This window comes from Trachurus japonicus, chromosome 20, assembly GCF_045865225.1.
Source record: "Trachurus japonicus isolate A0001 chromosome 20, Traja_1.0".
In the NCBI taxonomy this organism is placed as follows: domain Eukaryota; kingdom Metazoa; phylum Chordata; class Actinopteri; order Carangiformes; family Carangidae; genus Trachurus; species Trachurus japonicus.
The window spans coordinates 23,158,364-23,181,604 of NC_140926.1; the positions used below are offsets into that span (position 1 = coordinate 23,158,364).

At 43.1% G+C, this 23,241-nt stretch overlaps 3 protein-coding genes across 7 annotated transcripts in view; 1 reads left to right on the forward strand and 2 right to left on the reverse strand.

Annotated features, from left to right (window-relative positions):
- Nucleotides 1-999: 999 nt before the first annotated feature.
- Nucleotides 1,000-6,944, reverse strand: eif1axb (eukaryotic translation initiation factor 1A X-linked b). The gene is made up of 7 exons (XM_085763721.1): nt 6,792-6,944; nt 5,998-6,081; nt 3,762-3,865; nt 3,491-3,541; nt 2,448-2,529; nt 2,053-2,144; nt 1,000-1,229 (listed from the first exon to the last, which is right to left on the reverse strand). The coding sequence occupies exons 1-7, from the start codon at nt 6,805-6,807 to the stop codon at nt 1,224-1,226; spliced, it is 435 nt and encodes a 144-aa protein (XP_085619847.1). The 5' UTR covers nt 6,808-6,944; the 3' UTR covers nt 1,000-1,223.
- A 2,748-nt stretch (nt 6,945-9,692) lies between these two features.
- Nucleotides 9,693-14,034, forward strand: LOC146966929 (uncharacterized). The gene is made up of 2 exons (XM_085763606.1): nt 9,693-9,983; nt 12,815-14,034. The coding sequence occupies exons 1-2, from the start codon at nt 9,957-9,959 to the stop codon at nt 13,886-13,888; spliced, it is 1,101 nt and encodes a 366-aa protein (XP_085619732.1). The 5' UTR covers nt 9,693-9,956; the 3' UTR covers nt 13,889-14,034.
- A 3,980-nt stretch (nt 14,035-18,014) lies between these two features.
- rps6ka3b (ribosomal protein S6 kinase A3b) overlaps nt 18,015-23,241 on the reverse strand; it is a 55,533-nt gene continuing 50,306 nt past the window's right edge. For 3 of the 5 annotated variants that reach the window (XM_085763519.1, XM_085763521.1, XM_085763517.1), the window contains 4 exons: nt 22,941-23,017; nt 22,600-22,717; nt 22,377-22,517; nt 18,015-21,591 (listed from right to left, as the gene is read on the reverse strand). In XM_085763519.1, coding sequence (XP_085619645.1) covers nt 21,469-21,591; nt 22,377-22,517; nt 22,600-22,717; nt 22,941-23,017 — 459 coding nt within the window. In that variant the 3' untranslated portion in view covers nt 18,015-21,468. The remainder of the gene's footprint in view (nt 21,592-22,376; nt 22,518-22,599; nt 22,718-22,940; nt 23,018-23,241) is intronic. The other 2 variants (XM_085763520.1, XM_085763518.1) reach the window with 1 other exon arrangement.

Sequence of the window (23,241 nt, forward strand, 5' to 3'; positions counted from 1 at the left end):
ATTTTAAAGAGGTTCAGAGAATAAGACAGAAGGCTCTGCTGTGAGGTTTTACTGGTGTGGATCGGTGGAGGAAGAGTTTGGGAACCGCTGGTCTGACGTGAGACAGAGCAGCCGGCCGGGCCGAGCTTCACTGTGTGTTGAAGCTACAGAGCGAGCAGCGAAGAGTTCACAACAGAACATGGAAACACACAAAAAAGAAGGAAAAAAAAAACACAAATAAGGGAAACAACAGAAAAATACATTTGATTTTCCTTTAGATTTCAGGGGAAAGGAATTGTCTTCATTCGGCCACGGTTCAATTCAAAATGCAAAAAGTTTACTGTAAAACATCATCAGTGGGATATGAAGTTGACAAAATGACAAACTCTAAGGATTCAGAGCCATACTCAGTGTTATTACCTTTCTTCTATCATTAATAAACAGCTTTCAAACTGTCTTCAACTTTATCAACTGTCTTACAGGCTACAGCTACAATGATACAGACTGCCAAAGGAAAAAAAAATAAAAATAAAAATACACAAAATGGTTTATCTTTTTATTGGCGAATCCAGAGATTCTGTACTTGTTGCTAAATTCCACATAGTGTGAAATCAATATAAATACATTTTTAAAAGATGACGCATTTGGTGCAAGATATTTTGCAGTCATGTATCGGCTCGAGCCTCTACAAAAACAGTTAAGTGTTTGAATTATACCAGAAAATAAAGAGTACAAGTGATGCGGCACATTCGCCATTTTGTTGATGTTTGAAACAAAAAGGTAAAAAAATCTAGTAATGCTCCAGATATTCACCCCAAATATGATGCTGGTGATCAGCCTACTCTGATTCTCCAATCCAACTGCATGAAGGCAGAAAGGGGAAACTGTCTGCGTCATCATCAGTCACTAGGCAGCCTGCTGCATCGCCCTCCGGTTGCTACAAGTGATAACTGAGACAGTTGTACTGAGGCAGAATCTCACGTTCATTCATGTTAACAATAAACTCAAAGTACTGATGTCTTTTCTACCCCTTATGTGAATGCACTTAAAGTTCTCCATACAACAAAGACTGGTGATAAACAAATGGAATAAATTGAAACATACTGTAATGTAATAAACTGTATTGGATTGGCATAGGCTGATCTTAATAAAAATAATTGTTATTGGTGCGGTGTGTCGGCTCAAAATATCCCAATTGGAGCATATCTAGTAAAATCCCACTTCCTCCCTCTAGTTGCAGGTCTTTAGATCTGGGGGGAAAAAAAGAGAAAACACAATTATTTCAACTTTTATTCGCACTTGTAATCCATGGTCATTTTCTGCTTCAAAGTTAAATTCCTGAAACATTTGGAGTTTCAGCTCATTTCAGCATTCATTTCTCATCACTAAAGCAAAACTGGTTCAGCCTTTGGTTTAGTAGCTGGGCTGATTAAAAATGACATCTAGTAGTATAGTATAATATAACTGTTGGTATAGTATAATATAATGTGTGATTAATCAACAAATTGTTTTAGCTTTCAACCACACACTGGGAGGAACCAGTTACTCCAGGTAGAGATGGGTGTCAACCCTTAGTTACTACTAAACCTGACTGAAAAGTGTCTGTAGCTCTGAATAAGCTGAAAACACAAGGTAGTAGAGCTGCAACTTTCAATTCTGTAGATGAATCAATACAGAAAATAAGTTGTAAAGTCATTTGATACGTGGTTAAATATTTGTCATTTTCCAAGTAAACATGACAAATGTTTCAATTCCAATGTGAGTAGTTCATCTTCACCCATCACAATCAAATCTGTATATTTGAGGTTGGCATTTGAAAACAAATCTCCTTGGGCTGCTACAAATTATAAAATGGTCAATTTTGCTTCCCACTTAGTTTTTTAAAGACCCAACATAAGAACATCACAGGCAGACTACCTGAAAAAGCTGATGATGCATCACTGATCAGATAAAAAAGTTAGTTTCTTTCATCAGAAATAACTGATTAATAATCACAATTTAACAAACTGATTGGAAACTAGCCCTTAGCACAAAAGGGAGAGGAGGTCAATCATAAAATCAGAAGACACTTACGTCATCAATGTCCTCATCATCATCGCCAATGTCATCAAACTGGATCTCATCGTCGTCTCCGGGCCCGAAGGTGTCTGTCTCGTTGATTTTGGCTGAGGAGAGAAGACAGAGAATGATGGTGAAGAGAAAGGAAAAAGTAAACTACATGTTCAACAATCAGAAAACCATGTTTCTATTACACTAGGACGAAATGACTGAATATTGTTGAGAGGTTGTAATAAAGGTCAGGACAGTGAGGACCTCTGCTGGTGGAAGTCAGAAACTACACACGTTGTCAGCCACTGCTCCTCTATGAAACTCTCATGAACAGAACAACAATGTGAGCCTCATAAACAAGGAGCTACAGAGACTATAAATAAATCCCTGGACATGTGATGACCAGTCCCCCAGCTCACCATGCTCTGGCAGCTCTCCGTAGGCTTTCAAACTGCGAGCCTCGTCTGCGTTGTACTTGAGGATGACGTCGGCTTTGTTATCCTGAAACACATGAGGAGGAATGAGACCAAGGCTGAGGCAGCACACCGCTGGGTACCGTAGCTACCAGGTCAACTTGTTACATAGATTAGAAAAGCGTCAGAAGGAAATACTGACTAAACCTTCATCACACGGACATAAACTGATATGTACAGTGACATTAGAGCTTTAAAAAACAAAAATATCAACAATCAAGGTTTAGGAAATGTGATGAGAGCTTTTTTGCTGATGAAGCATACGTCCTTTTAGGCAAGAGGCTGATCTGCCAGAAACTACATTTGGTTGCAAATAATATCATTACTTAAAAGGATAGTTCAACATTTTGGCAAATTGTTACGAGAGCGAGTTGTTTTCGAGGCAAATACAGAGACTGCTTGCCGAAAAACTGTCCCCGACGGGAACGCGCATCAGCGGTTTTGCATGAATTAACCTCTAAAACAACTCTGTCTCGTAACGTTCTGTTATTATCTCATAGCGTGGTGAATGTGCAGGTCACAACTTGTCCACCAGAGCGTTTTGGAGTTGTTGGATTGTGTATTTGATCAGTTTGATGAGGGAAACCAAGAAATCCCATTAGCCTCCATAGTGTCGCTCTGAGCAGCTCGTGGCTCTGCTCCGCCGTTCTAAAAACAGCTTGCACCGACAATTAAAGGCAACAAACCTACTGCTAAAACTATAGGGATTATGGCATGGGCCAATTTGCCAAAATGTTGAACTATCCCTTTAATCATTAATCATGCATAGAAGCAATTGGATGGATGAACATATGGATTGAATATAAATAAATAATTTTTTAAAAAATCATCTAAGTTTGACATTATTTTTTCCCAGGGTCTGATATCTGGAACATGGGAAACCTTTTAGTATGTGTGAAACAAAGGGAGCAACAAGTTGTGCGATACGTCCTCACAGTGAGGTCACTACAGTGTTGACGGCCAAGTGTGTGTCATGTGAGCCAACACACCTGGTAATCTCTCAATCCCACCAGGATGATGTCTGACGTGTTAATCCAGACCTGATGGAAAACAAGACAAAGCACAGATTACACCTTGTTTCATACAGCCACGGAGTGCAGTACGTACACACACACACACACGCTCAACTGAGTCCATGCTACCACATTAACGGTGGCTGACAGACCATTGAGCCCGTGCTGATTCAGCATTACGTCAGGGGAGGTTTTCTCATGTGTGTGTGTGTGAAAAGGTGTGAGATGACAGTCGGGACATTCCTACCTTTTTCCGGAGTTTTCCTCTGATGTGGCAGAGCCGCTTGGTGCCATCGAAACACATGGCCTCCAGACGTCCATTCCCCAACATTTTTATCACCTGAGCGTATTCTGGAAAACAAGATGGTGCAAGCAACAATTACATCAAGGAAATATCTGGACATGTCCTTTAAATCACTTGGGCAAAGGTCTTTAACATCCAAGAGTAGGACGGTTATTCTGAGCCACTTCTGGCAGCAACCTTTTAATTTCTATCAGGAACATAGAACGGTAATAAAATGTGGAGGTCTAACTTTCAATGCCCATGAAGCTGGAGAATTTCTTATAATACAAATATAAAACTGTAAGAAATAAAATACATAATGACTAATTTACCACAGGGTATTATGATCAAATCACTTCCACCGAGTGTATCTGGTTGTATCAGACGAATTTGTTGCACTTTTATGAAATATTACATTACACTTATATTGAGCTCTAGAGGAAAAATAAGCACGACCATGCATTTAATGAGCCAGGTCAGTGTTTCATCTGTAGTCCAGTGCAATTCTAGAAATGTAATGTATGATAGAAAAGAGCAAAGTGCAGACAAAAGGATCTGAGGAGAGAATAGACACAGCTTCAGTGTTACTGGGATCTGAATAGGAAAGTTCTTGACACAAACACACAAAAAACTGTACTGACAGAGTATTTGAGGTCAGAACAAGTAGAAACAACATTGCTCTACATTCTGCTCTTAGACTGGATATTTTAATTACATCACATTCATGCTCCTCTACAAAAATAGGGACTGAATTCACTGTTTATCATCTAACATAATAATATGCCCACTTCATTTTATAAATTAGTGATTGAAGAACACAAATAGAGTAAGTCAGTTTTCTTTCTGACTGATTCATGAAATATTGAGAGCTGAAAATGAGTTCCAGTTTTATTTCCATCTTTTTAATCTCCACTGGAGAGCCTTCATAACCTACGATACCAACCACTAACATCAGGCTTACTGCTTCTTTCTCCTTCATTTCCTATTATATTATCTACTGTCTGAATTAAAGGGGAAAATGATGATATTCTTTACTCTTTGACACAGTCTGGTGTGATGCACATCAACTACACCCGAACTATTCAAAAATATTTACAAACTGCGTGACCTAAATATTCACAGGCGATTCTGCGCCCGGCTCTAAACATGACTGTGCATTGCGTAAGCGTTGCCTTCAGGAGCAAATCCTCCTCCGTACACTGGGCTCTCTTCCACATAGCAGGGATGTTGGCATCACTGTTCACTGCAGCTGAAGCCGTGAGCATCGCCGCTCTGGAACTACTGGTCCTGGATGTCAAACAGCCCAGTAACAAGCAAATCAGAGACGTGTGTTGTTCACGTAGTCTATTTGTACATCGTTGTGCACGTCATTCATGTGATTCGTACTCAATAATATCCGTTATATTAACAGTGTTTATCCCAGCTATTGTTTATGCTCCTTTATAGCCTTTTTTTTTTAAATTTACCTTGAATATTGCACCAACTGGTTTGGCATTTTCATTTCGTTGTACATGTGACAATGACAGAAATTACAAAATAGTTGAAAAAAAGAAGAAAAGAGCTCATTCATTTATTGCAACTTCCAACCCCAAGCTGGTGTCTCCGGGCTGCTTGTTTTGTGTGTCCTAAGGTTTATTGTCTTGACTATAAAGAACATATTTACACTAGAGATGCTGGAACAGGTTTTCTTGGCTTCTTTTGTTTTTTTGAGTAAATAATCAATGACTTCCCCAAACTTGCTGCCCAGGAATTATCTGTAGCTTATCAGTAGCTTTCCACTACTGTAAATTAAAGCACAGACCTTCAGCCAGAGAAAAGCCTCAGGAATACTATAAAGTATTTATATTCCTAGTTTTGCTCTGGTGTTTATTGATAATGTTTAATGAGATGTTCACTAGAACTGTGACTGTTTAAAGCGATGACAAGCTGCTGGGCTTTTCAGGCATCAGTTCATTCCCCTTTAGGGTTACTATAGGTAACTTTATTGGCAACCACACTACAACGCCTACCCTGTCCACACTGTCAAACCAAATGCTGGAAAACACTTAATTTTCATGTCCCTGGTCACTTTATCACTTTTGGAAATACAAATAATTCTCTATTTGTTTTTGACATCATGAAGTCAGAGTGAGGAGGCTCTTCAGTTCAGCTCCAGTGTAACAGCTGGCTCCTCTCCCCCGGGATCAGACCTGGTACTCACCCTGTCCATCCTCTTTGAACACCAGCTCTCTCTTCTCTGACTCATTCTCGTTCTTTCCACGTCGCCGATTCTTACCTCCCTTACCTGTAACCAGAGTCAAAAAGATACAAGTTACAACTCTCCATTCATTCATTTCATCATCCCGCTCACTGGGTTAAAGGTCAATGGACGCATCAATTAGCATACTTCATTTTTAGCCAACAAAATTCATTCTTTGTCACACAATCGACCCGTAAATACGTGTTGGGATCATTTTTATATAAGCAGTGGTATTTTACAGTCCAGCTGGGACGCTACAGAAGATAAGATAACGTGGTACACGCTGAAAGATACCGAGTTAACTTAGTTTAAGCGACGTTCAAGAAACACTAATGACCTGGACCCTCACACTACATCCCCATGGAAGTTCAATAAGACAGTAGAAACGACCAGGCGTTATCAGGGGTTAATTCCACAGAAACAAACCTGTCACAGGCCAAACCGGGGTGGGGTTTAACTAGCAGCTAGCCCGTTAGCTGTACCGGCTAGCCGCGAAATACACTGACAAACAGATAAAAAGTATACATCATATTAATTTATCCAACACTGGCTCCATCACTACCGCGAGGAAATCCATCCTCGGTTGGGTTGACTCAGACGCCGTTAACGGTTCGGTAGCCGACTCTAAAGATGGTGCTAACTAGCGTTAGCCGCTCGGTGTCACGTTTTCACTGCGTGTCTCCGCGGCGACTCGACACAATTACACAAACACCGACACAGGAGAACACGCGGTGACTTGTTCCTGTGGCTCTTACCTTTATTCTTGGGCATATTCTTTCACGCCTTGGCAACGTTAGTCCCACTCGATAGAAACGACAGGCCGTTAAACAGGAACTGTTTATAGTTGTCAGCGAAAGCTGAGATGTGAACTGAGCTAGTGAGCTACCGCTAATTCTTTCCGCCGGTCTGCGCATGCGCTTAACAGGGCGTTCAAAATGCCGTTGCTTTATTCATAAGTCACTGTTGACAGTTACAACAGAACAATATGTGTTTAGGTAAATTAGATTTTCAGTTTATATCTGTTTGGATGATCTCTTTCCATTCACATATCCAGACCACGCCAGGCTGATGTGATATGTGTTAATGGTGATTTCAAATGATTAATAGTTGGCCCTTTATTATAGCAGGTGAGACAATTTAGCTATTAAATATATCTATATCCCGAACATATATGGAAGAAAACAGCAAACACAGGAAGAAGGTAGTCGTATTTAACAAATTAAACCTGAACAACTAGGCCAAATAATCGGTTGACATTCAGTTTTTTCATCACAACTAAATGACTGGAAAAGAATTGTTCATTGCTGCTTTATAGCCTAGTTGTATAAAGAGACCAACGAATGGTGATGTTTTATTACCCAGCAGCATAAAGTAATTATCGTTAACACTAAGGTGCAACATGAAAATGATATGATAAGATACAATGACTTTATTCATTCCCAAAGGGAAATTCATTTGTCTGTCAGCTCATCTTTCATTAGCAGAAGAGTTAAAAAACCTGAAGGTACAAAGGATCTTCTGTATGTCTCTGTCCTGCAGTGAAGAGAGGAGCCGTCCTGGTCCACTAAGATGTTATGAAATAGATGATCCCAGTTGTTCATAACGGCCTCCACCATCTTCAGTGTAGCTACATCTGGCCACCACACCCTCCAGTGATAGGCTACATCAAACATGATTGAAGTCTCCTGATATTATTAAAAGTGCCTCAGGATGTTTAGTCTGTATCCTAGTGTTAGGGTGAAAACTGTCTGTTTACCTTTACCTACCTGAATATTTACCTTTACTAACTGAGTTTGATATTGTGCCCTACTGATTAACAAATAAAACAGAACACCGTTGTTTTACTGACTGATGGAATAAAGCTGAACCTGTGTCTCTACACTGGAGATTTCCAAGCTGCACACAGATACCTCATCAGAACTAACACATTCTCCACTTTGACATTACTGATCAACACTGAATATATCTCACCGAGGATTGTTTTATTAGATTGAGCACTTAGACATTTTACCCATTTAAACAAGTTAATCCTGTGTGGTGTGAAACTTTTGCCTTATGTAAGTTGTTCTGAACTGTATTTGAGCTGTTGTGTCCTGTTGAAGAATGAGAGAGAGTCAAGCATTGGCCCCGTGGTACGAAGGGTTAACACATGGAGAGATAGGAGCCAGCCCAGGACATATAGAAAGATTTAGTATGTATCTGTTTATGCTTTCACTTTAAGTAGTAGTAAAGTTTAGTCTCATGTTTTAACTATGTCTTATATTTTTGAGTAGCCTAACCCATTGAGTTTAAAGATAACTGAAACTTGTAAGGAAACCATATAGATTTGTGTTGAGCCTGATTCATAATGCAATAAATACCAGTAACCCTTTTGATCATTCAGAGGTAAGCTGAGGGCACACAGAGCCACACTAAAAGCAAAACATCTCCAAGGCCGAAGGGAGGAGAGGATGAGAGGCCTGTGGCCTGCTGAATGAAGCATTGTGAGGAAGAGTTTTAATGGTCTGTATTATCTGCCCTGACCCCTCAGACACCTGGGATGGAAAATGTATGCCAGAGTAGGGAGGATTTTGTTGTGTTTCAGTGTTTCAGTTCGAAGTATTAAGAATTAATGTAACGCCTTTGTCTTGGGCAGATGACAGATAATTCTCACTCTCTTGGGATGGTTGGTGCAGATAACGGCTTGCAGACTGTGTTTTCTTGAACAGGAGAGTTTTTTGTATCTGATTCCTTTGATGATCCAATTTAATAAATCCGGAACGTCGTTGTTTGTCCTCTCTTGGAATAAACGAACACGCATGTCAGTGTTTCTGTTGTTTCAACCTGACACTATGCTAGCAACAACTTCATGGAGAACTTCACATAGAACTTCAGTGGTTGCTATGGGTGAGATGTAGCTACACAAGTATTGTTATATGAAAAAATGTAGTAGGTACTTTCTTTCCACCAATATCTCCAGCTCATCACTCTTGTTGGACAGAGAGTTGATATTTCCCATGATGCCTAGCAGCAGAAAGGACCTACAGTACATCTCCACTTCAAGCCTTTATCTTTGCACCAGCAGCAGCAGCACGGCAACCATGACAACACCTCTTCATCTCAACTGGAACAGGGCGGCGTCCTCCGTCCAGACCTGCTTTGTTTTCAATGAAAGAAGCTCCTCTCCTGAACAAACTCTTCTCCTCACACATGTATTCATAACTAGTTGACCTCGTCCACGTAGGCTATGACCAAAACATAGAACAAAAACACACCATGAATAAAGCAAACGTTGAGCCAGTTGAAGTAGGAGTGTTTACGCCATTATGCCTACAATTTATTAATAGAATTCATAGCAATATAGGCCTAGGATACATTTGAAAGAAATTCTGCTTCCTACTTTGTGTTCATTGGAACAACGTTTATTTGAATAAATGTGTGTTGTAGTAACAGAGTGGAAATATTCCTACTTATTTATCCTTTTTCAGCATGCTGAAATCACATAAAACTCTTATGGTGAATTTCCACTGAGTTTAGCTCTAAATTTCGGCCCAGTCGTTCAATGGTATTTTAATGGTAAATCCCTCTGTTGTTATCCCTCCGCGCCACCAGGGGGCGCCCTGTCCCCCCGAGCTGCTACTGGTGTTTTGTTTTTCCCCAGAGAGAGAATAGACATTTTGGGGGCTGTCGGCTCTCGGCTGCTGGATGAAGCCTCCTCCGCTGCTGCACCGAGCGAACGCTGATTTTCGTCCCGGACGATCACCGGCGCGTTACAGCCGTCTGCTTCCGCCGGTACCGAGCCCAGCGGGGCAGAGAGAGGGAGAGAGAGACGGAGGAAAGAGAGCTAGACCCCCTCGGCCTGGACCCCCCCCCCACCTCCCCCCCTGCTCTCCACCTGCCTGCTTGTTTTCATATAATCTGGTCTTCGAGGTTCCTGTGTGATGGCTGACTTCAGCAGCAGGGTCACGGTGAGTCTGCACCGTCCTACCGCTGCTCAGCGCACACACAGATACACAAACACACAGAAATGACACACGCTCTTCGCTTTCCACTACTTTGTTACTTTACTACGTAGTTGTGCGTATGTGAGTTGTTCACAGAGTCAGTAGTCAGTAGTGTGTCAGTTGTTCTTTTTACAGTGGTTGCAGCATGTTCATCAGCTGCTGCATCATGTTGTTAACATCATACCCAGGGGGCAAAATCCCAGTTTTTTGAAAAACGGACACGGAGCGTTGTAAAAGGTTTGACACCAGAAATTATATCTAGGAACTTCAAGGATTAAAACCTGGGTGGACAACCCGGTCAACTAGCTGCTGGAAAGCTACAGGGGGCCAAAACCCCTTTCTGGGGTCATTTTGCTGGCGAAATGATGTAAATGCAAATATTTAGGTACTACAATGGCATAAATAGTCATACAACTATAAAATTTGGCAGAGAGTATCTTGACACATAGGGGGAGGCATGAAAAAAAGATTCTGGGGTTTGCTGCAACTCAATTTTAAGATATCTCCCTCAACATCCCAAAAAAGACCAAAAAAAGTACTGTTCGCCTGACAAATTCTCATGAAAATTATTATTTTTCAGCACCTTATGGAGAATATCTATGCTTAACATATATATAGAAAATTTCCTTAATTCATAAGCTTCCATTTGAGTCCAAGATAGCCTTTCTACTAGCTACTGGAAAGCTACAGGCTGTCTCCAAACAATGCAACACCTATTGTGAAAAACTACATGTTAACTGGCATGATCAGAAACCATTCTATTTCTGGTCTCCCCAAAGTGAACAGATAGATAGAGAAGACCGTTGGCCACAGCAAGTGGGGCTTTTGAGATAGAAAGGCTATCTTGGACTCAAATGGAAGCTTATGAATTAAGGAAATTTTCTATATACATGTTAAGCATAGATATTCTCCATAAGGTGCTGAAAAAATAATAATTTTCATGAGAATTTGTCAGACGAACAGTACTTTTTTTGGTCTTTTTTGGGATGTTGAGGGAGATATCTTAAAATTGAGTTGCAGCAAACCCCAGAATCTTTTTTTCATGCCTCCCCCTATGTGTCAAGATACTCTCTGCCAAATTTTATAGCTGTATGACTATTTATGCCATTGTAGTACCTAAATATTTGCATTTACATCATTTCACCAGCAAAATGACCCAAGAAAGGGGTTTTAGCCCCCTGTATCTTTCCAGCAGCTAGTTGACCGGGTTGTCCACCCAGGTTTTAATCCTTGAAGTTTGTAGATATCATTTCTGGTGTCAAACCTTTTACAACGCTCCGTGTCCGTTTTTTTGCTTTGCCCCCTGGGTATCACTATAAAGTTTAACTTCAGTTTAATGATAAGATCTGTTACCGGAACCAAACTACAAGACCTCAGAAACTATGGCTAATAATAATAAGACACCAACAGTAGTATTAAGTGTTTCTGTCAGGGGTGCAGATCGCGGGGGCGTGGGGGCACGGGGGCACGGGGGCACGCCCCCCCCCCCCCGAATTTCTGAAAAACATGAATTGAAATATGAATAAAAAAACGACCCTCAATCTTAGGGCTTCATATTTTGATATTCATCCATATCAATTAATCATGCATAAAATAGTGCCATTCACTGGAATAAAAGGAAGATGGTGAGAAGAATTGAGGATCTGAGAAGGTCGGAGGGAGGCGAAAGATAAGAATGTGAGTAGACATTACATACCAGAGACCCCTAAAATTATAATATAACAGTTGAGTAAGCAGTGATTTGCGCTGTTGGCTATTTAGGACAAATAAAAAAGAAATGTAAGCACAATAAATGATTCCCTGTGCAGTACTGTTTGAATGATATGGTGAGCCTCTACCAAGTTGTAATTTATGGTGGCATGGTATGAGTTGCATATACCCCCCCCCCCCCAAATCCTGACATCAGATCTGCACCCGGTTTTCTGTGTGTTGATGAGTTTTCTTTTTTTTTTAAAAACACTTTATTTGTAATTTTCCAATTATCATATAAAAAAATCATATTTTCTGTTTAACAAATAACGATAGAAAAACAACACTGACAATAAACAAAGACAGACCAAACCCAAAATCAACGTGACAAACTAGTCACAAACAATGGACCGGCAAAGACAAGAAAAACTAAACAAAGTGCACCATAATAGCTAGGCTACTTCTTATTGGTGTAATCATTCAGAGTTCCAGGTCCAGACCAGGTCAACTGTTCACATGAGTTATTGGAGGGTCCCAGGTTTTGTGGAATCAGTTGATGGAACCGTTGAGGGAACATCTGATTGGTTCTGCATAAGGTCCCTGATCCAGTGGTGATGTGATGGAGGAGTAGCAGCTTCCATTTGAATAAAACCAAGTTTCTAGTAGCTAATAAGGAGGAAAAGGCAATGACCCTCTGTAAATGAACAGGAGGAACAGATCCTGTTACGGACAGTTGTGTTCTACCCTATGTGGTACAATATTTTATTCCATTGTTCCTCTTTTTAAAGGTTGCCTTGTACAAACTGGCAAAGGGATAATCGATGAAAACTAGCTTTTTAAGCTAATTTGAGTGCATTTACATGTGTGTTTTTTATACAATGTTTATTAATGTGCATTGTCCCTTTCAAAGAAACTAAACTGAAACTGAAACTGGATCAGAAAACCAACCAAAAACTGATTTTCCACTGTTTTCTGACAGTTTGTACAGAGCCGTCACTGCAGGAGTAAAGTGTTTGATTCAGATCAGCAGCAGAGTTTGTGTGGATGGACGGATGCAGAGAGACAGGTGACGTGAAACATCAAATGATCTTTGTTTGTCCTGTCAGACGTCCACAGAGCAGCTGGCGGTCAGAGCGGCAGGAAACGGAAACTGGGACGGTGCCGGTGGGATGGACCAGATCACGGTGGTGAGGATCGACGACAGTCACATCGCAGAGGAGCAGTCTCACGTCCAGGGGAAGGGGAAAGACGAGTTGTACGAGGTGGAGTACTCCCCGCAGGCGGAGGAGGTGGCGGCGGCGGGGGAGGAAGAGGAGGACGGCGTGTACGTCATCGAGTATTCAAACCCAGAGGAGGAGGGAGAGAGCTACCAGTTCACCATGTCTGTGGACCGCTCGCTCCCCCACAAAAAGCCCGTCAGACTTCCTGTGGTGAGAGAGAACGCCAGAGCTCCTCCGCCCGTCGTCAGCAGGCAGAGACGGCCGAAGAGGAAGATGATGACAGAGGAGGAGGAGGAAGAGGAGGAGGAGGGGGAGGAGGAGGAGGTCAGAGTGGTGAGCAACAAGAGCGTGTTAGAGTTTGGAGAGGACTACGACGACATGATGGGCTCAGGGAAGCAGCTGCTGGTGTGCTCACTGTGCCCGCCAGGCCGGACCTTCAAGAGGGCGTCGGGTCTGGCTGTCCACATGAAACAGATGCACCTGAGGGAGGGCAAGAAGACCTTCTTCTGCACCGCCTGCAGTCAGAGCGTCCGCACTCAGATCGAACTGGACACGCACACGCGGCGCCACGCCAACCACGACGCCATCTTCACCTGCCTGCTCTGCGCGGCGGGGACAGAGGACCGGACGGAGACGGAGACGTCCGGCTACAGAGGGTCCAGGAGGGGCCTGAAGAAACATCTGGACAAGGAGCACCCGGGCGTGGTCCCCCGCTGCAACATCTGCAACAAAGGCTTCAAGACGCTGGCGTCCTACCTGGCCGACCAGTTCCGCCACGTGGGCGTGTCCCCGTACTACTGCGCCCAGTGTCAGATCTACGAGATGACGGAGCGGGGGCTGAGCGTGCACAACAAGAACCACAACAACAAGAAGAAGAGGCAGGAGGAGGAGAAGCCGCCGCCCGCCGCTCCTCCCACCACCGCCGCCGATAACTCGGCCACGGACGACTCGGACTTCTGACTCCGCAGAGTCCGGTCTGGTCCCGTCCCCTCAGACTGAAGCAGCTCAGACAGACCCACGGCCCGGTCGGACCCGAACTCTGGACCAGAACATGACTGGTTGGACATGTGACCACAGAGGCGTTGATGCCTCCAGAGCTCCTCCATGTTCACCTCACACACCCAGTCAAACTCAACATTTCCTCTACACTTTTCACAGCCCTCCATTTTTTAGGAGCCTTTTAAAGGGATAGTTCAACATTTTGGCAAATTGGCCTATTGCCATAATCCCTATAGTTTTAGCAGTAGGTTCGTTGCCTTTAATTGTCGGTGCAAGCTGTTTTTAGAACGGCGGAGCAGAGCCGCAAGCTGCTCAGAGCTACGCTATGGAGGCTCATGGGATTTCTTGGTTTCCCTCATCAAACTCATCAAATACACAATCCAACAACTCCAAAACACTCTGGTGGACAAGTTGTGAGGTAAATTCATGCAAAACAGCTGATGCGTGTTCCCGTTGGCTGCAGTTTTTCATCAAGCAGTCTCTGTATTTACCTCTAAAACAACTCTGTCTGGTAACGTTGTGTTATTATCTCATAGTGTGGTGAATGTGCAGGTCACAACTTGTCCACCAGAGCGTTTTGGAGTTGTTGGATTGTGTATTTGATGAGTTTGATGAGGGAAACCAAGAAATCCCATTAGCCTCCATAACGTAGCTCTGAGCAGCTCACGGCTCTGCTCCGCTGTTCTAAAAATAGCTTGCACCGACAATTAAAGGTAACAAACCTACTGCTAAAACTATAGGGATTATGGCAATGGGCCAATTTGCCAAAATGTTGAACTATCCCTTTAATGTGAAAATCCATCAGGTGTATATTTAGTCTGTTTAGTGTCATAAAGACCAAATGGCTGGAACCTTGAGACAGTGATGTGACTGTGGAGCAGGATGTTGTCGGCTGCAGCCGTTTGCCTCAGTGTTTCTGTTGGTTTTTAACCTGCTCCTTTTGTTTAAACACTGAGGGATTTTTGAATGAGAGTTTTATATTTCTGACTTTGCCAGTCTGTGTCATTTGACAGAGTGCCGTCCCTGTAGCGTCCATCAATGTCCTGTGTAAAATAAATCCAGTTCTATTCTTAGACTCAGTGGGAAATGAAGGAAAATGAAGTTTTTCCACAGCCAGAGTTTTGTTGCAGTCGTTTCTCACATGTTTCAGCAGCAGGTCCCAAAATCAAAAGACACACAGCTGCATAATGTGATACAGCCCAGTGATATCAATCAATATATAATTGAGAAGAAATTATTACATAGACTATGAATTAATATTTTTTTTGTATTATTATGACCCCTCAGGTTTATTTCCACAGATGGAGATCCACTGAGGACGAGTGTCTGTTCGTCCTTCACAAATGTGGATTTAAAAACTCAGATGTTACATCCAAACACTTGTTTTATGAATTTTATTTAAAAAACCCCTGTACCTTTTTTTTAATAAATAGATGTAGAAAAAAATATTAAAAGACTAACTTTTTAAAAACTCTTCACAGACCTGAGTTTCTGTTTATGAAGGTTTTGGAGGATAAAACGAGGGTTAAAGGTGCATTAACTGAGTTTGGGCAGAAACACTGAGATCTGTTTTCAACCGTCATTTAATATGTTTTAATGTTTTTATTTCTGACAAGAAAATATGTTTTGATAAAAAAAATCTTTGTTCCATGCACATTGATCAGTTTCTTTCTTTTTTTACTTGTGCAGGTTGATTTGTCTCTGCAGCCTCATTCATGTCTTTTTTTATTTTCTTATGTCATTAACCCTTGTGTTATGTTCACATTTTGGACCCTTTGGAACTGTTCGGGTCAAATTGACCCGGAACATTATTGTTGGTTTTAAAAGAAATATATAACTAAATATTTACATAAAAAAACTCCAACATATATTTTCTTTATCTCAGTTCCAAACAATATAGATAACATACATGAATCATGTTTGCAATTAATGTCTGCTAGATCACATTTAACAATGGAAGTGTCATTCGTTTTTTGTGATAAAGTTATAATGTATGTAAAAAATCCACTATAGTAAAGCCTTGGGGTGTTTGTGTGTGTCTGTGTCCATGTAAGTTTGTGTGTGTCTCTGTGTCTGTGCGTGTGTGTGTGTCCATGTGTGTGTCTCTGTGTGTGCGTGTTTGTGTGTCTGTGTCTGTAAGTGTGTGTGTGTCTGTGTCCATATAAGTGTGTGTGTGTGTGTGTGTGTGCTTGTGTGTCTGTGTGTGTCTATGTCCATGTAAGTTTGTGTGTGTGTCTGTGCGTGTGTGTGTGTCTGTGTCCATGTGTGTGTCTCTGTGTGTGCGTGTTTGTGTGTCTGTGTCCATGTAAGTGTGTGTGTGTGTGTCTCTGTGTGTGCCTGTGTTTGTGTGTCTGTGTGTGTCTATGTCCATGTAAGTTTGTCTGTGTCTGTGTGTGTGTGTCTGTGTCCATGTAAGTGTGTGTGTGTCTCTGTGTCTGTGCGTGTGTGTGTCCATGTGTGTGTCTGTGTGTGCGTGTTTGTGTGTCTGTGTCTGTAAGTGTGTGTGTCTGTGTCTGTAAGTGTGTGTGTCTGTGTCCATGTGTGTGTCTCTGTGTGTGCGTGTTTGTGTGTCTATGTCTATGTAAGTGTGTGTGTCTGTGTCCATATAAGTGTGTGTGTGTCTCTGTGTGTGCGTGTGTTTGTGTGTCTGTGTGTGTCTATGTCCATGTAAATTTGTGTGTCTCTGTGTGTGCGTGTTTGTGTGTCTGTGTCCATGTAAGTGTGTGTATGTCTCTGTGTGCGTGTGTTTGTGTGTGTGTCCATGTAAGTGTGTGTGTGTCTCTGTGTGTGCGTGCGTTTGTGTGTCTGTGTCCATGTAAGTGTGTGTGTGTGTCTCTGTGTGTGCTTGCGTGTGTGTGTCCATGTAAGTGTGTGTGTGTCTCTGTGTGTGCGTGCGTGTCTTTGTGTGTCTCTGTGTGTTTGTGTATGTCTGTGTCCATGTAAGTGTGTGTGTGTCTCTGTGTGTGCTTGCATGTGTTTGTGTGTCTGTGTCCATGTAAGTGTGTGTGTGTGTCTCTGTGTGTTTATGTGTACGTGTGTGTGTTTGTATATGTGTGTGTGTTTGTGTGTGTCTGCATCCATGTAAGTTTGTGTGTGTGTGTGTGTGTGTCTGCCTGTCTGTCAGTCAATGTATTTCATCCGGGTCAAATTGACCCGAACATCCTGTGAAGGACATAAATGCGTAGGGGTATTGTAGCATATCATGTCAATATTTTTTTTTTCTTTCACACGTTCTTCACATAAAATAAGCCAAGGCCATGGATTTTCAGGTCGAAAAGTCGTATCCTTGTATATTTTTTCTTTTAGTAAAAATTTGAAACGGGTCAATTTGACCCGAACACCACATAAGGGTTAAAGGGAAACACCACTGATCCCTCAGCTCTGTCTTCATTCTCTGCTTTCCCCTCTTTATGGAACTGGATCAAACCTCAGTTCAAACAAACTGATTATTTTCATTCTAAATCTATTGATCATCATCTGATTGTGCTCTCTGTGAAATGATGTACACGCCCCCGTCGCCCTGGTTACCTGTGCTCACCTGGATCTGCATTCAGCAGTGTGTCTCAGTCTCCCTCCAGATGTGAAGTGTCTGAGCCGACGTCTTTAGTCTAACCAGATGTTCTGTTGGGTCTTCATGTTGTGTCTCATCAGACCAGAGTCTCCCTCAGGCCCTGCTGGGTTCTGGGTCCAGGACCCCAGGATGAATCCTACTGGTTCCAGACTCTGGGCTCCAGACCTGCTTTAATATCCTAAGTCATTGTGCAAAAAGTCAATTTCACATATGATGTGTGAACTGAAACAATAAACACGACTTCATCAGCTGATGAGCTCTGATCTGGATCAGTTAAGCTGGTTGTTAAGCTAGTTGTTTCTATTTTCAGTGAATTTCCTCTTTAAAAACAAACGTGTCCACACTATCCCACAAAGGACTCTGCAGGTTGTTGTTCCAGCTGAGCAGCAGCACACCAGACCTGACTCATTTAATCAACTGATCTCCGCCTTCAGACAGCTGATTGGTCAAACTGTGAGCTCTTGATTGGACCTGCCTGACCTACAGAGTGCAGTGACCAGTCAGTCATCTCGTGTTACTGATTATCCTTTTTATTTATCATTTTAATAGAAAGTCCAACTCTCACTGCAGGTACAAAAACAGAGAGCTGGCGTAGCAGCAGGGCTGAATGCGTCTCTGACAGGATCAGAAAGAGGAGGAGGAGGAGGAAGATGGAGAGGGAGAGAGAGAGAGAGAAAGCTATTCCCCTGTTTATAATTACAGAAAAAAAGAATCATTCCTTTTACATTCCTTTATCCCAGAGCTGTACATGGAGAGACGAGGCAGAGATCAACACTTATATATTTCATTTGATATAGAAAATAAAAGAAAGTCAAACATTTGTGTCCGAGCCGCGACGTTTTGTCCCTTTATGTTGACAGACGTTCACGCGAGCGCAGGGAGGGAGGGACGAGCAGTTTTCAATCATTCACCTACACATAATCATTCATGTTCATGTTACAGATGCACCACTTGTGGAGGAAGAGGAAGTTGCTTTTTTGTTTTGTTTTGTCTTTATAAGGTCAGTGCTCGCTGATTGTCTTCAGTCCTCCTCCTCCTCGCCGACACGACAGGTGTGGGGAGGTTTTTGCAGCAGAGGCACACACAGGTAAGGAGAGAAGGCAAAGCACAGAACAGACTGTGGAGACGCAGCAGGATGAGATCACACAGCTCACACCCAGCAGCTCACTGTGTGGTGTGTTGGTCCGAGCTAAAGGAGCAGTTCACCCAAACTACAGAGAAACCCACACTGAAGGAAACAGCTGCATGGGAAACCTTAAATCTTATCTCACTGTCATGGAAACAGTGTTAATTATCACTTTATTGTGCTGTTATCTGAACTCCAAACACTGAGGAGAGCTGCAGTACCACAGAGACTTGGTTTAAAATGTTAATTTGCTTCCATTTTGTGAAACACACTGAGATAATGTTGTCTGATCAGGTGACTCTTTGGGTGAAGTGTGAACAACACACACTTATACAACCTGTGACGCAGCAGGCTGGAGGAGAACACACTGGTGGTCAATATTCAGCAGATTCTTTTGAATTTGGACAAATCTGACTCAGATTTCTGCCTTTAGATGAAAAGAAAACAGAGAATTATTCACTGTTAATAGAAAAAATCCACACGTCACTGTGAGGAGTTTCTGCTTGAGCCATGAAAGTGATGATTAGAGCTCAGAGGTGGTGAAAAAATCTCCCATGACGCAATGTGTAACCTTGAAGTGCTTTTCTTTGAGTGGTTTGGGTGAAGTAACTCCTTAACTCCTGATTTGGTTACATGACAGGTAGATGTGAATGTGGTTTCTCTGCTACACAGCTGAGTTTAAAGGGTTTAGCAGACAGCAGACACACACACACTGACACATCTGCTTGGACAATAACGCCACCACTCGCTCGAGTGGACGACACTGAAGAGATGAACGACCACAGAGACGAAGCGCAGCGTGACCGGTCTGAGCCTGTGTGTCCTGCTCACCTCCCATCACTCACAGTTGTGTGCTTTTTTTTCTTTTTTTTCCTCTGTCCCCTCCCTCCTCCTAGACATAGAAAACTGCATTGTCTTGATTCATAGAAACCTGAGTTGCTCGACGTGTTTGTATTTACAGTTCAGCTCCGTGTGGGCTGCACATACAGAGATGATGGGGCGGCTCCTACAGAAGGTTCAGGTGTTCTCAGACCAGCGGCGGCGGCAGGAAGCTGGTTCCATCCAGTATGTTGTCTGCTCGTTGGGTAACGAGCTGTGAGCTCAGTCCTGCTGTCTGTTTGGTGTGGCTGCTGCCGGTCTGGAGAGTGATGCACCCACACGTCCTCTCATCACCCGTCTCCTTCAGTTAAAGCCATGTAGTAGCACCTGAAGCCTCAGAGTGTTTCTTCAACCTCAATTTAGATTCACTGACGCATTAAAGCTGCACAAGGCAAGATCCCACCAGCCTGAAAGATACTGTCCATTCTCATTTGCATAAATTACGTTGAGCTCTGGAGGTTAAACACTGAACTTTAAGAGTAAAACTATACCACTTTGTTTGTTTTTCCACCACTGAATTTCCTCCTTATATTGTTGCCACTGCCGGCACTTTGCATACATTTAGTCAAGTGCATCAAGTTATATTAATATTCAGGCATGCTGTGGCCACCAGGGGGCGTTCACAGCCTGAACTTGCCTTGTGAAGCTTTGAAGTGAAGCTCAAAATGTAGACAGTGTTTGTTCCCTTTCATTGATGAGATTCTTCTCACATGTTGAGTGAGAATGGCTGAAAAAACTAAAAAACTAAACCAAAAGAAAACCTCTATCTGTATCTGTTTCACCTCTCACACTGAGGATGGTCCTAACAGCTCACTGTTATTTAAATGCCAAGTCTGGTCATTCTATATATTTTTCTTCTTGTCACCAAATCCCATATACCAACCCAACACTGACACAGCATAGCTTTGTAGATAGTTCCCTGCAAACACTCCATCTCTTCCTGTTTGTTTGATAAAAAAACTAAAAGATTAAAGTTTAAGAGTCAAACCGACAAACTGTTGGTTTTGGTTTTTCCATCAGATTTGTCGACAAACACTAAAATCTACAACTGCCGGTGACTTTTCTCTACGTTTCTGAGCTGGTGGCCAAATGACACTTTGACTCAAACAGAATAATGTGAAGAGACTGTTGGACTGAGGCAATTTTGTTTTGTTCACCTAAAAGGTTAAATACTGGAGGCCGGACGTCTCCGACTCTGACGTACTGAAGTTCATTTTCTGAACAAATCCTGAGACTTGTCTTCATTCAGAAACATCAGGAACGACCAGATGTTTCCCCTCTCACACTAAGATTTTTGGAGATTTTCTGGCAAATGTGAAGAAACACGTCTGGAGGCTGCTCTGCTCGCTGAGGTGAACGTTCCTGTGCGCTGCTTCACGCTCTCTGTCCTGTTCTGTAGATGCCGTCATCTCAGAGGCTACTTGAGGTTGAAATGCAGGATCTACAGCTACGCACAACTGTGACGCCACTATAATAACATGATCCTAGCTCTTTAAATGCATACATTAGATTACCATGTTCCTATGTTCAGATTCCCCCCTGTTGAAGTAAATAAATACAGTACTTTCATTTTCCTGACGCGCTGATTGTCCAAAGCAAAAACGCCGCCGGAGGACTCGGCCTCCGCGGCGGGAAAAGAGTCGACGGGTCGTCGTTACAGCTGAGTCCGCCGTCGATCAGTGACACCACAGCTGAGACTCTACAGTAAGACAGCAGAAGATCCAATCGGAAGAGTCCATTAAGGTGCAGGACAGGGAGGGGAGGAGGGGAGGAGAGGAGGGGGGGTCAGTGGCGCTCTCTGTGCTCCTATTTGGCGTTAGCGGTTCCCAGGTCCATCAGTAGTCTGTCCCGCCGGACTGGACCGGAGTGGACAGGAGGGGGAGGGGGTGGTGGTCCGGCGGAGGTCAGATCGAGGTCAGAGTTGATGGGAGGAGGTGGATGGGGGGGTGGGGGGGCAGTTAAAGGTCACAGAGCGGTGGAGGTGATCTTCTTCACCCCCCTCCGCTGGGCCAGAGTGGAGCAGCCCACCGGCTCCAGGACCGGGGGGACGTTCCTGTTGAGGGCTGAGTAGGTGGCCGCCATCGCTCCCTGCAGAAATGTCATGTCAAAGTTAAAGGTCCAGTGTGTAAAATGAGGGGAAAACAGTGACATCTAGCATTCAGATTCTATTATTTATCTATTAAAGAATTATATTGTTTATTTATGAACGCTTGGCAGAGGTTCATAAAGGTGTATTGTCTTGAAATTTCCTACCAAGTCGCAGAGTTTACTTTCACTTTCATCACCTTACCAACTGTAGCTTTAATGTAAAGCACATTAGGTTGCCCCTTGGTATGAAATATGCTAACCAAAATCCTGTGTGTACATTATTTGATGTCTCTTTCACAAAACCAGTCAGGAACAGGAACAATGTCTCACTTCTGACTAATGAAGAGAAGAAGAGTCGACACTGACACATGAACTTCTTCATGGCTCATTGAACTGGTCGGTCATGACTCTGACTCTTCGGCTTCATCCTTTCTTCACACTCATCTTCACGCTTTTATTGTGAAATGTTTTTAATCTGCTTTGTGCCTGGGGTGAACTGGATTAATGCTCCGCAGCATGTAAATGTCTGTGTTGTTTCCATAACAACTAACAGGGGGCGAGGGACTAAAATCTCCAGCAGCAGCAGCGGTCCGGTCTGAGTCACGTCCAGCGCCGCTGCTGCTGGAGATTTTTGGAGGATTTAGAAGATTCTTCCCAGCACCAGTCCAACAGGAAAAGGACGTGACCAGTCTGTTTCATACAGTGTGTGTGTGTGTGTGTGTGTGTGTGTGTGTGTGTGTGTGTGTGTGTGTGTGTGTGTGTCCATGCATGCGTGCGTGCGTCACCTTGACGAGGTGCGGTGCGTCCTGCCTGTTGAGGGTGTACTTAGGCAGCTGGTCTCTGTGTGTCACCCAGGGGTGTCTGAGGACCTGGCCCGCTGTCAGCCTCTGGTGGGGGTCCACATGCAGCATCTTGGACACCAGGTCCTGAGGACAGACAGAGGTCACACAGTCAACGTACAGCAAACAGAGCCTGACTGGGAGACGAAGAGGAGCCATGTGTCCTCACCTTGGCCTCAGCAGAGACAGACGTCCAGTATCCTCCACTGAGGGAGAACTTCCCACTGCCGATACGAGCCAGGATCTCCTCTGGAGTGTCCTCAGGACCGTTGGCAAAGGGAGTGAAGCTGGAGACAGAGGAGGGGACAGAAGGAGCAGGAGAGGGAGACAAAGATTATTTTATATAGGTGCAGCAGTTCACAAACAAATGATCAATTGGTAACTAGAATAAAATGGCAGATTAATCAATGATGATGAGACCACTAATTGAACAAACTCTTTTAAACTGATTTATTTAATTAAACTAAAGTGACATCACTGAGAAAGGTAAGGACCAAAGTCAGCACCAACCCTGTCAACATGGTGTAGAGCAGGACTCCCAGACTCCAGATGTCACAGGCAGCATCGTAACCCTGCTTCTTCAACACCTGACACAAACACACACACAGCACGTACATCAACTTCTGGGACAAAGAGCTTCAACACACACCTAGAAAATGATCTCATTCCAAACTTTCAGGCACACATTTATTCATATACTTGAACGCCTCACAAGATATACAACTTCAGACTGAGCTGTGAAACTCATCACCACAAGTCAAGTAGAAAACATCAGCTCATTAAATTCACCACGTCCTCCCTTCATCCTGAC

Coding starts and splice junctions, on each gene's coding strand:
- LOC146966929 (XM_085763606.1), top strand. CDS start 9,957: ATGGCTGACTTCAGCAGCAGGGTCACG. Junction 9,984..12,814: donor ACTTCAGCAGCAGGGTCACG/GTGAGTCTGCAC, acceptor TTGTCCTGTCAG/ACGTCCACAGAGCAGCTGGC.
- eif1axb (XM_085763721.1), bottom strand. Junction 3,866..5,997: donor GTTCAAAGAGGATGGACAGG/GTGAGTACCAGG, acceptor CTTGTTTTCCAG/AATACGCTCAGGTGATAAAA. Junction 3,542..3,761: donor GAGGAAAACTCCGGAAAAAG/GTAGGAATGTCC, acceptor GTTTTCCATCAG/GTCTGGATTAACACGTCAGA.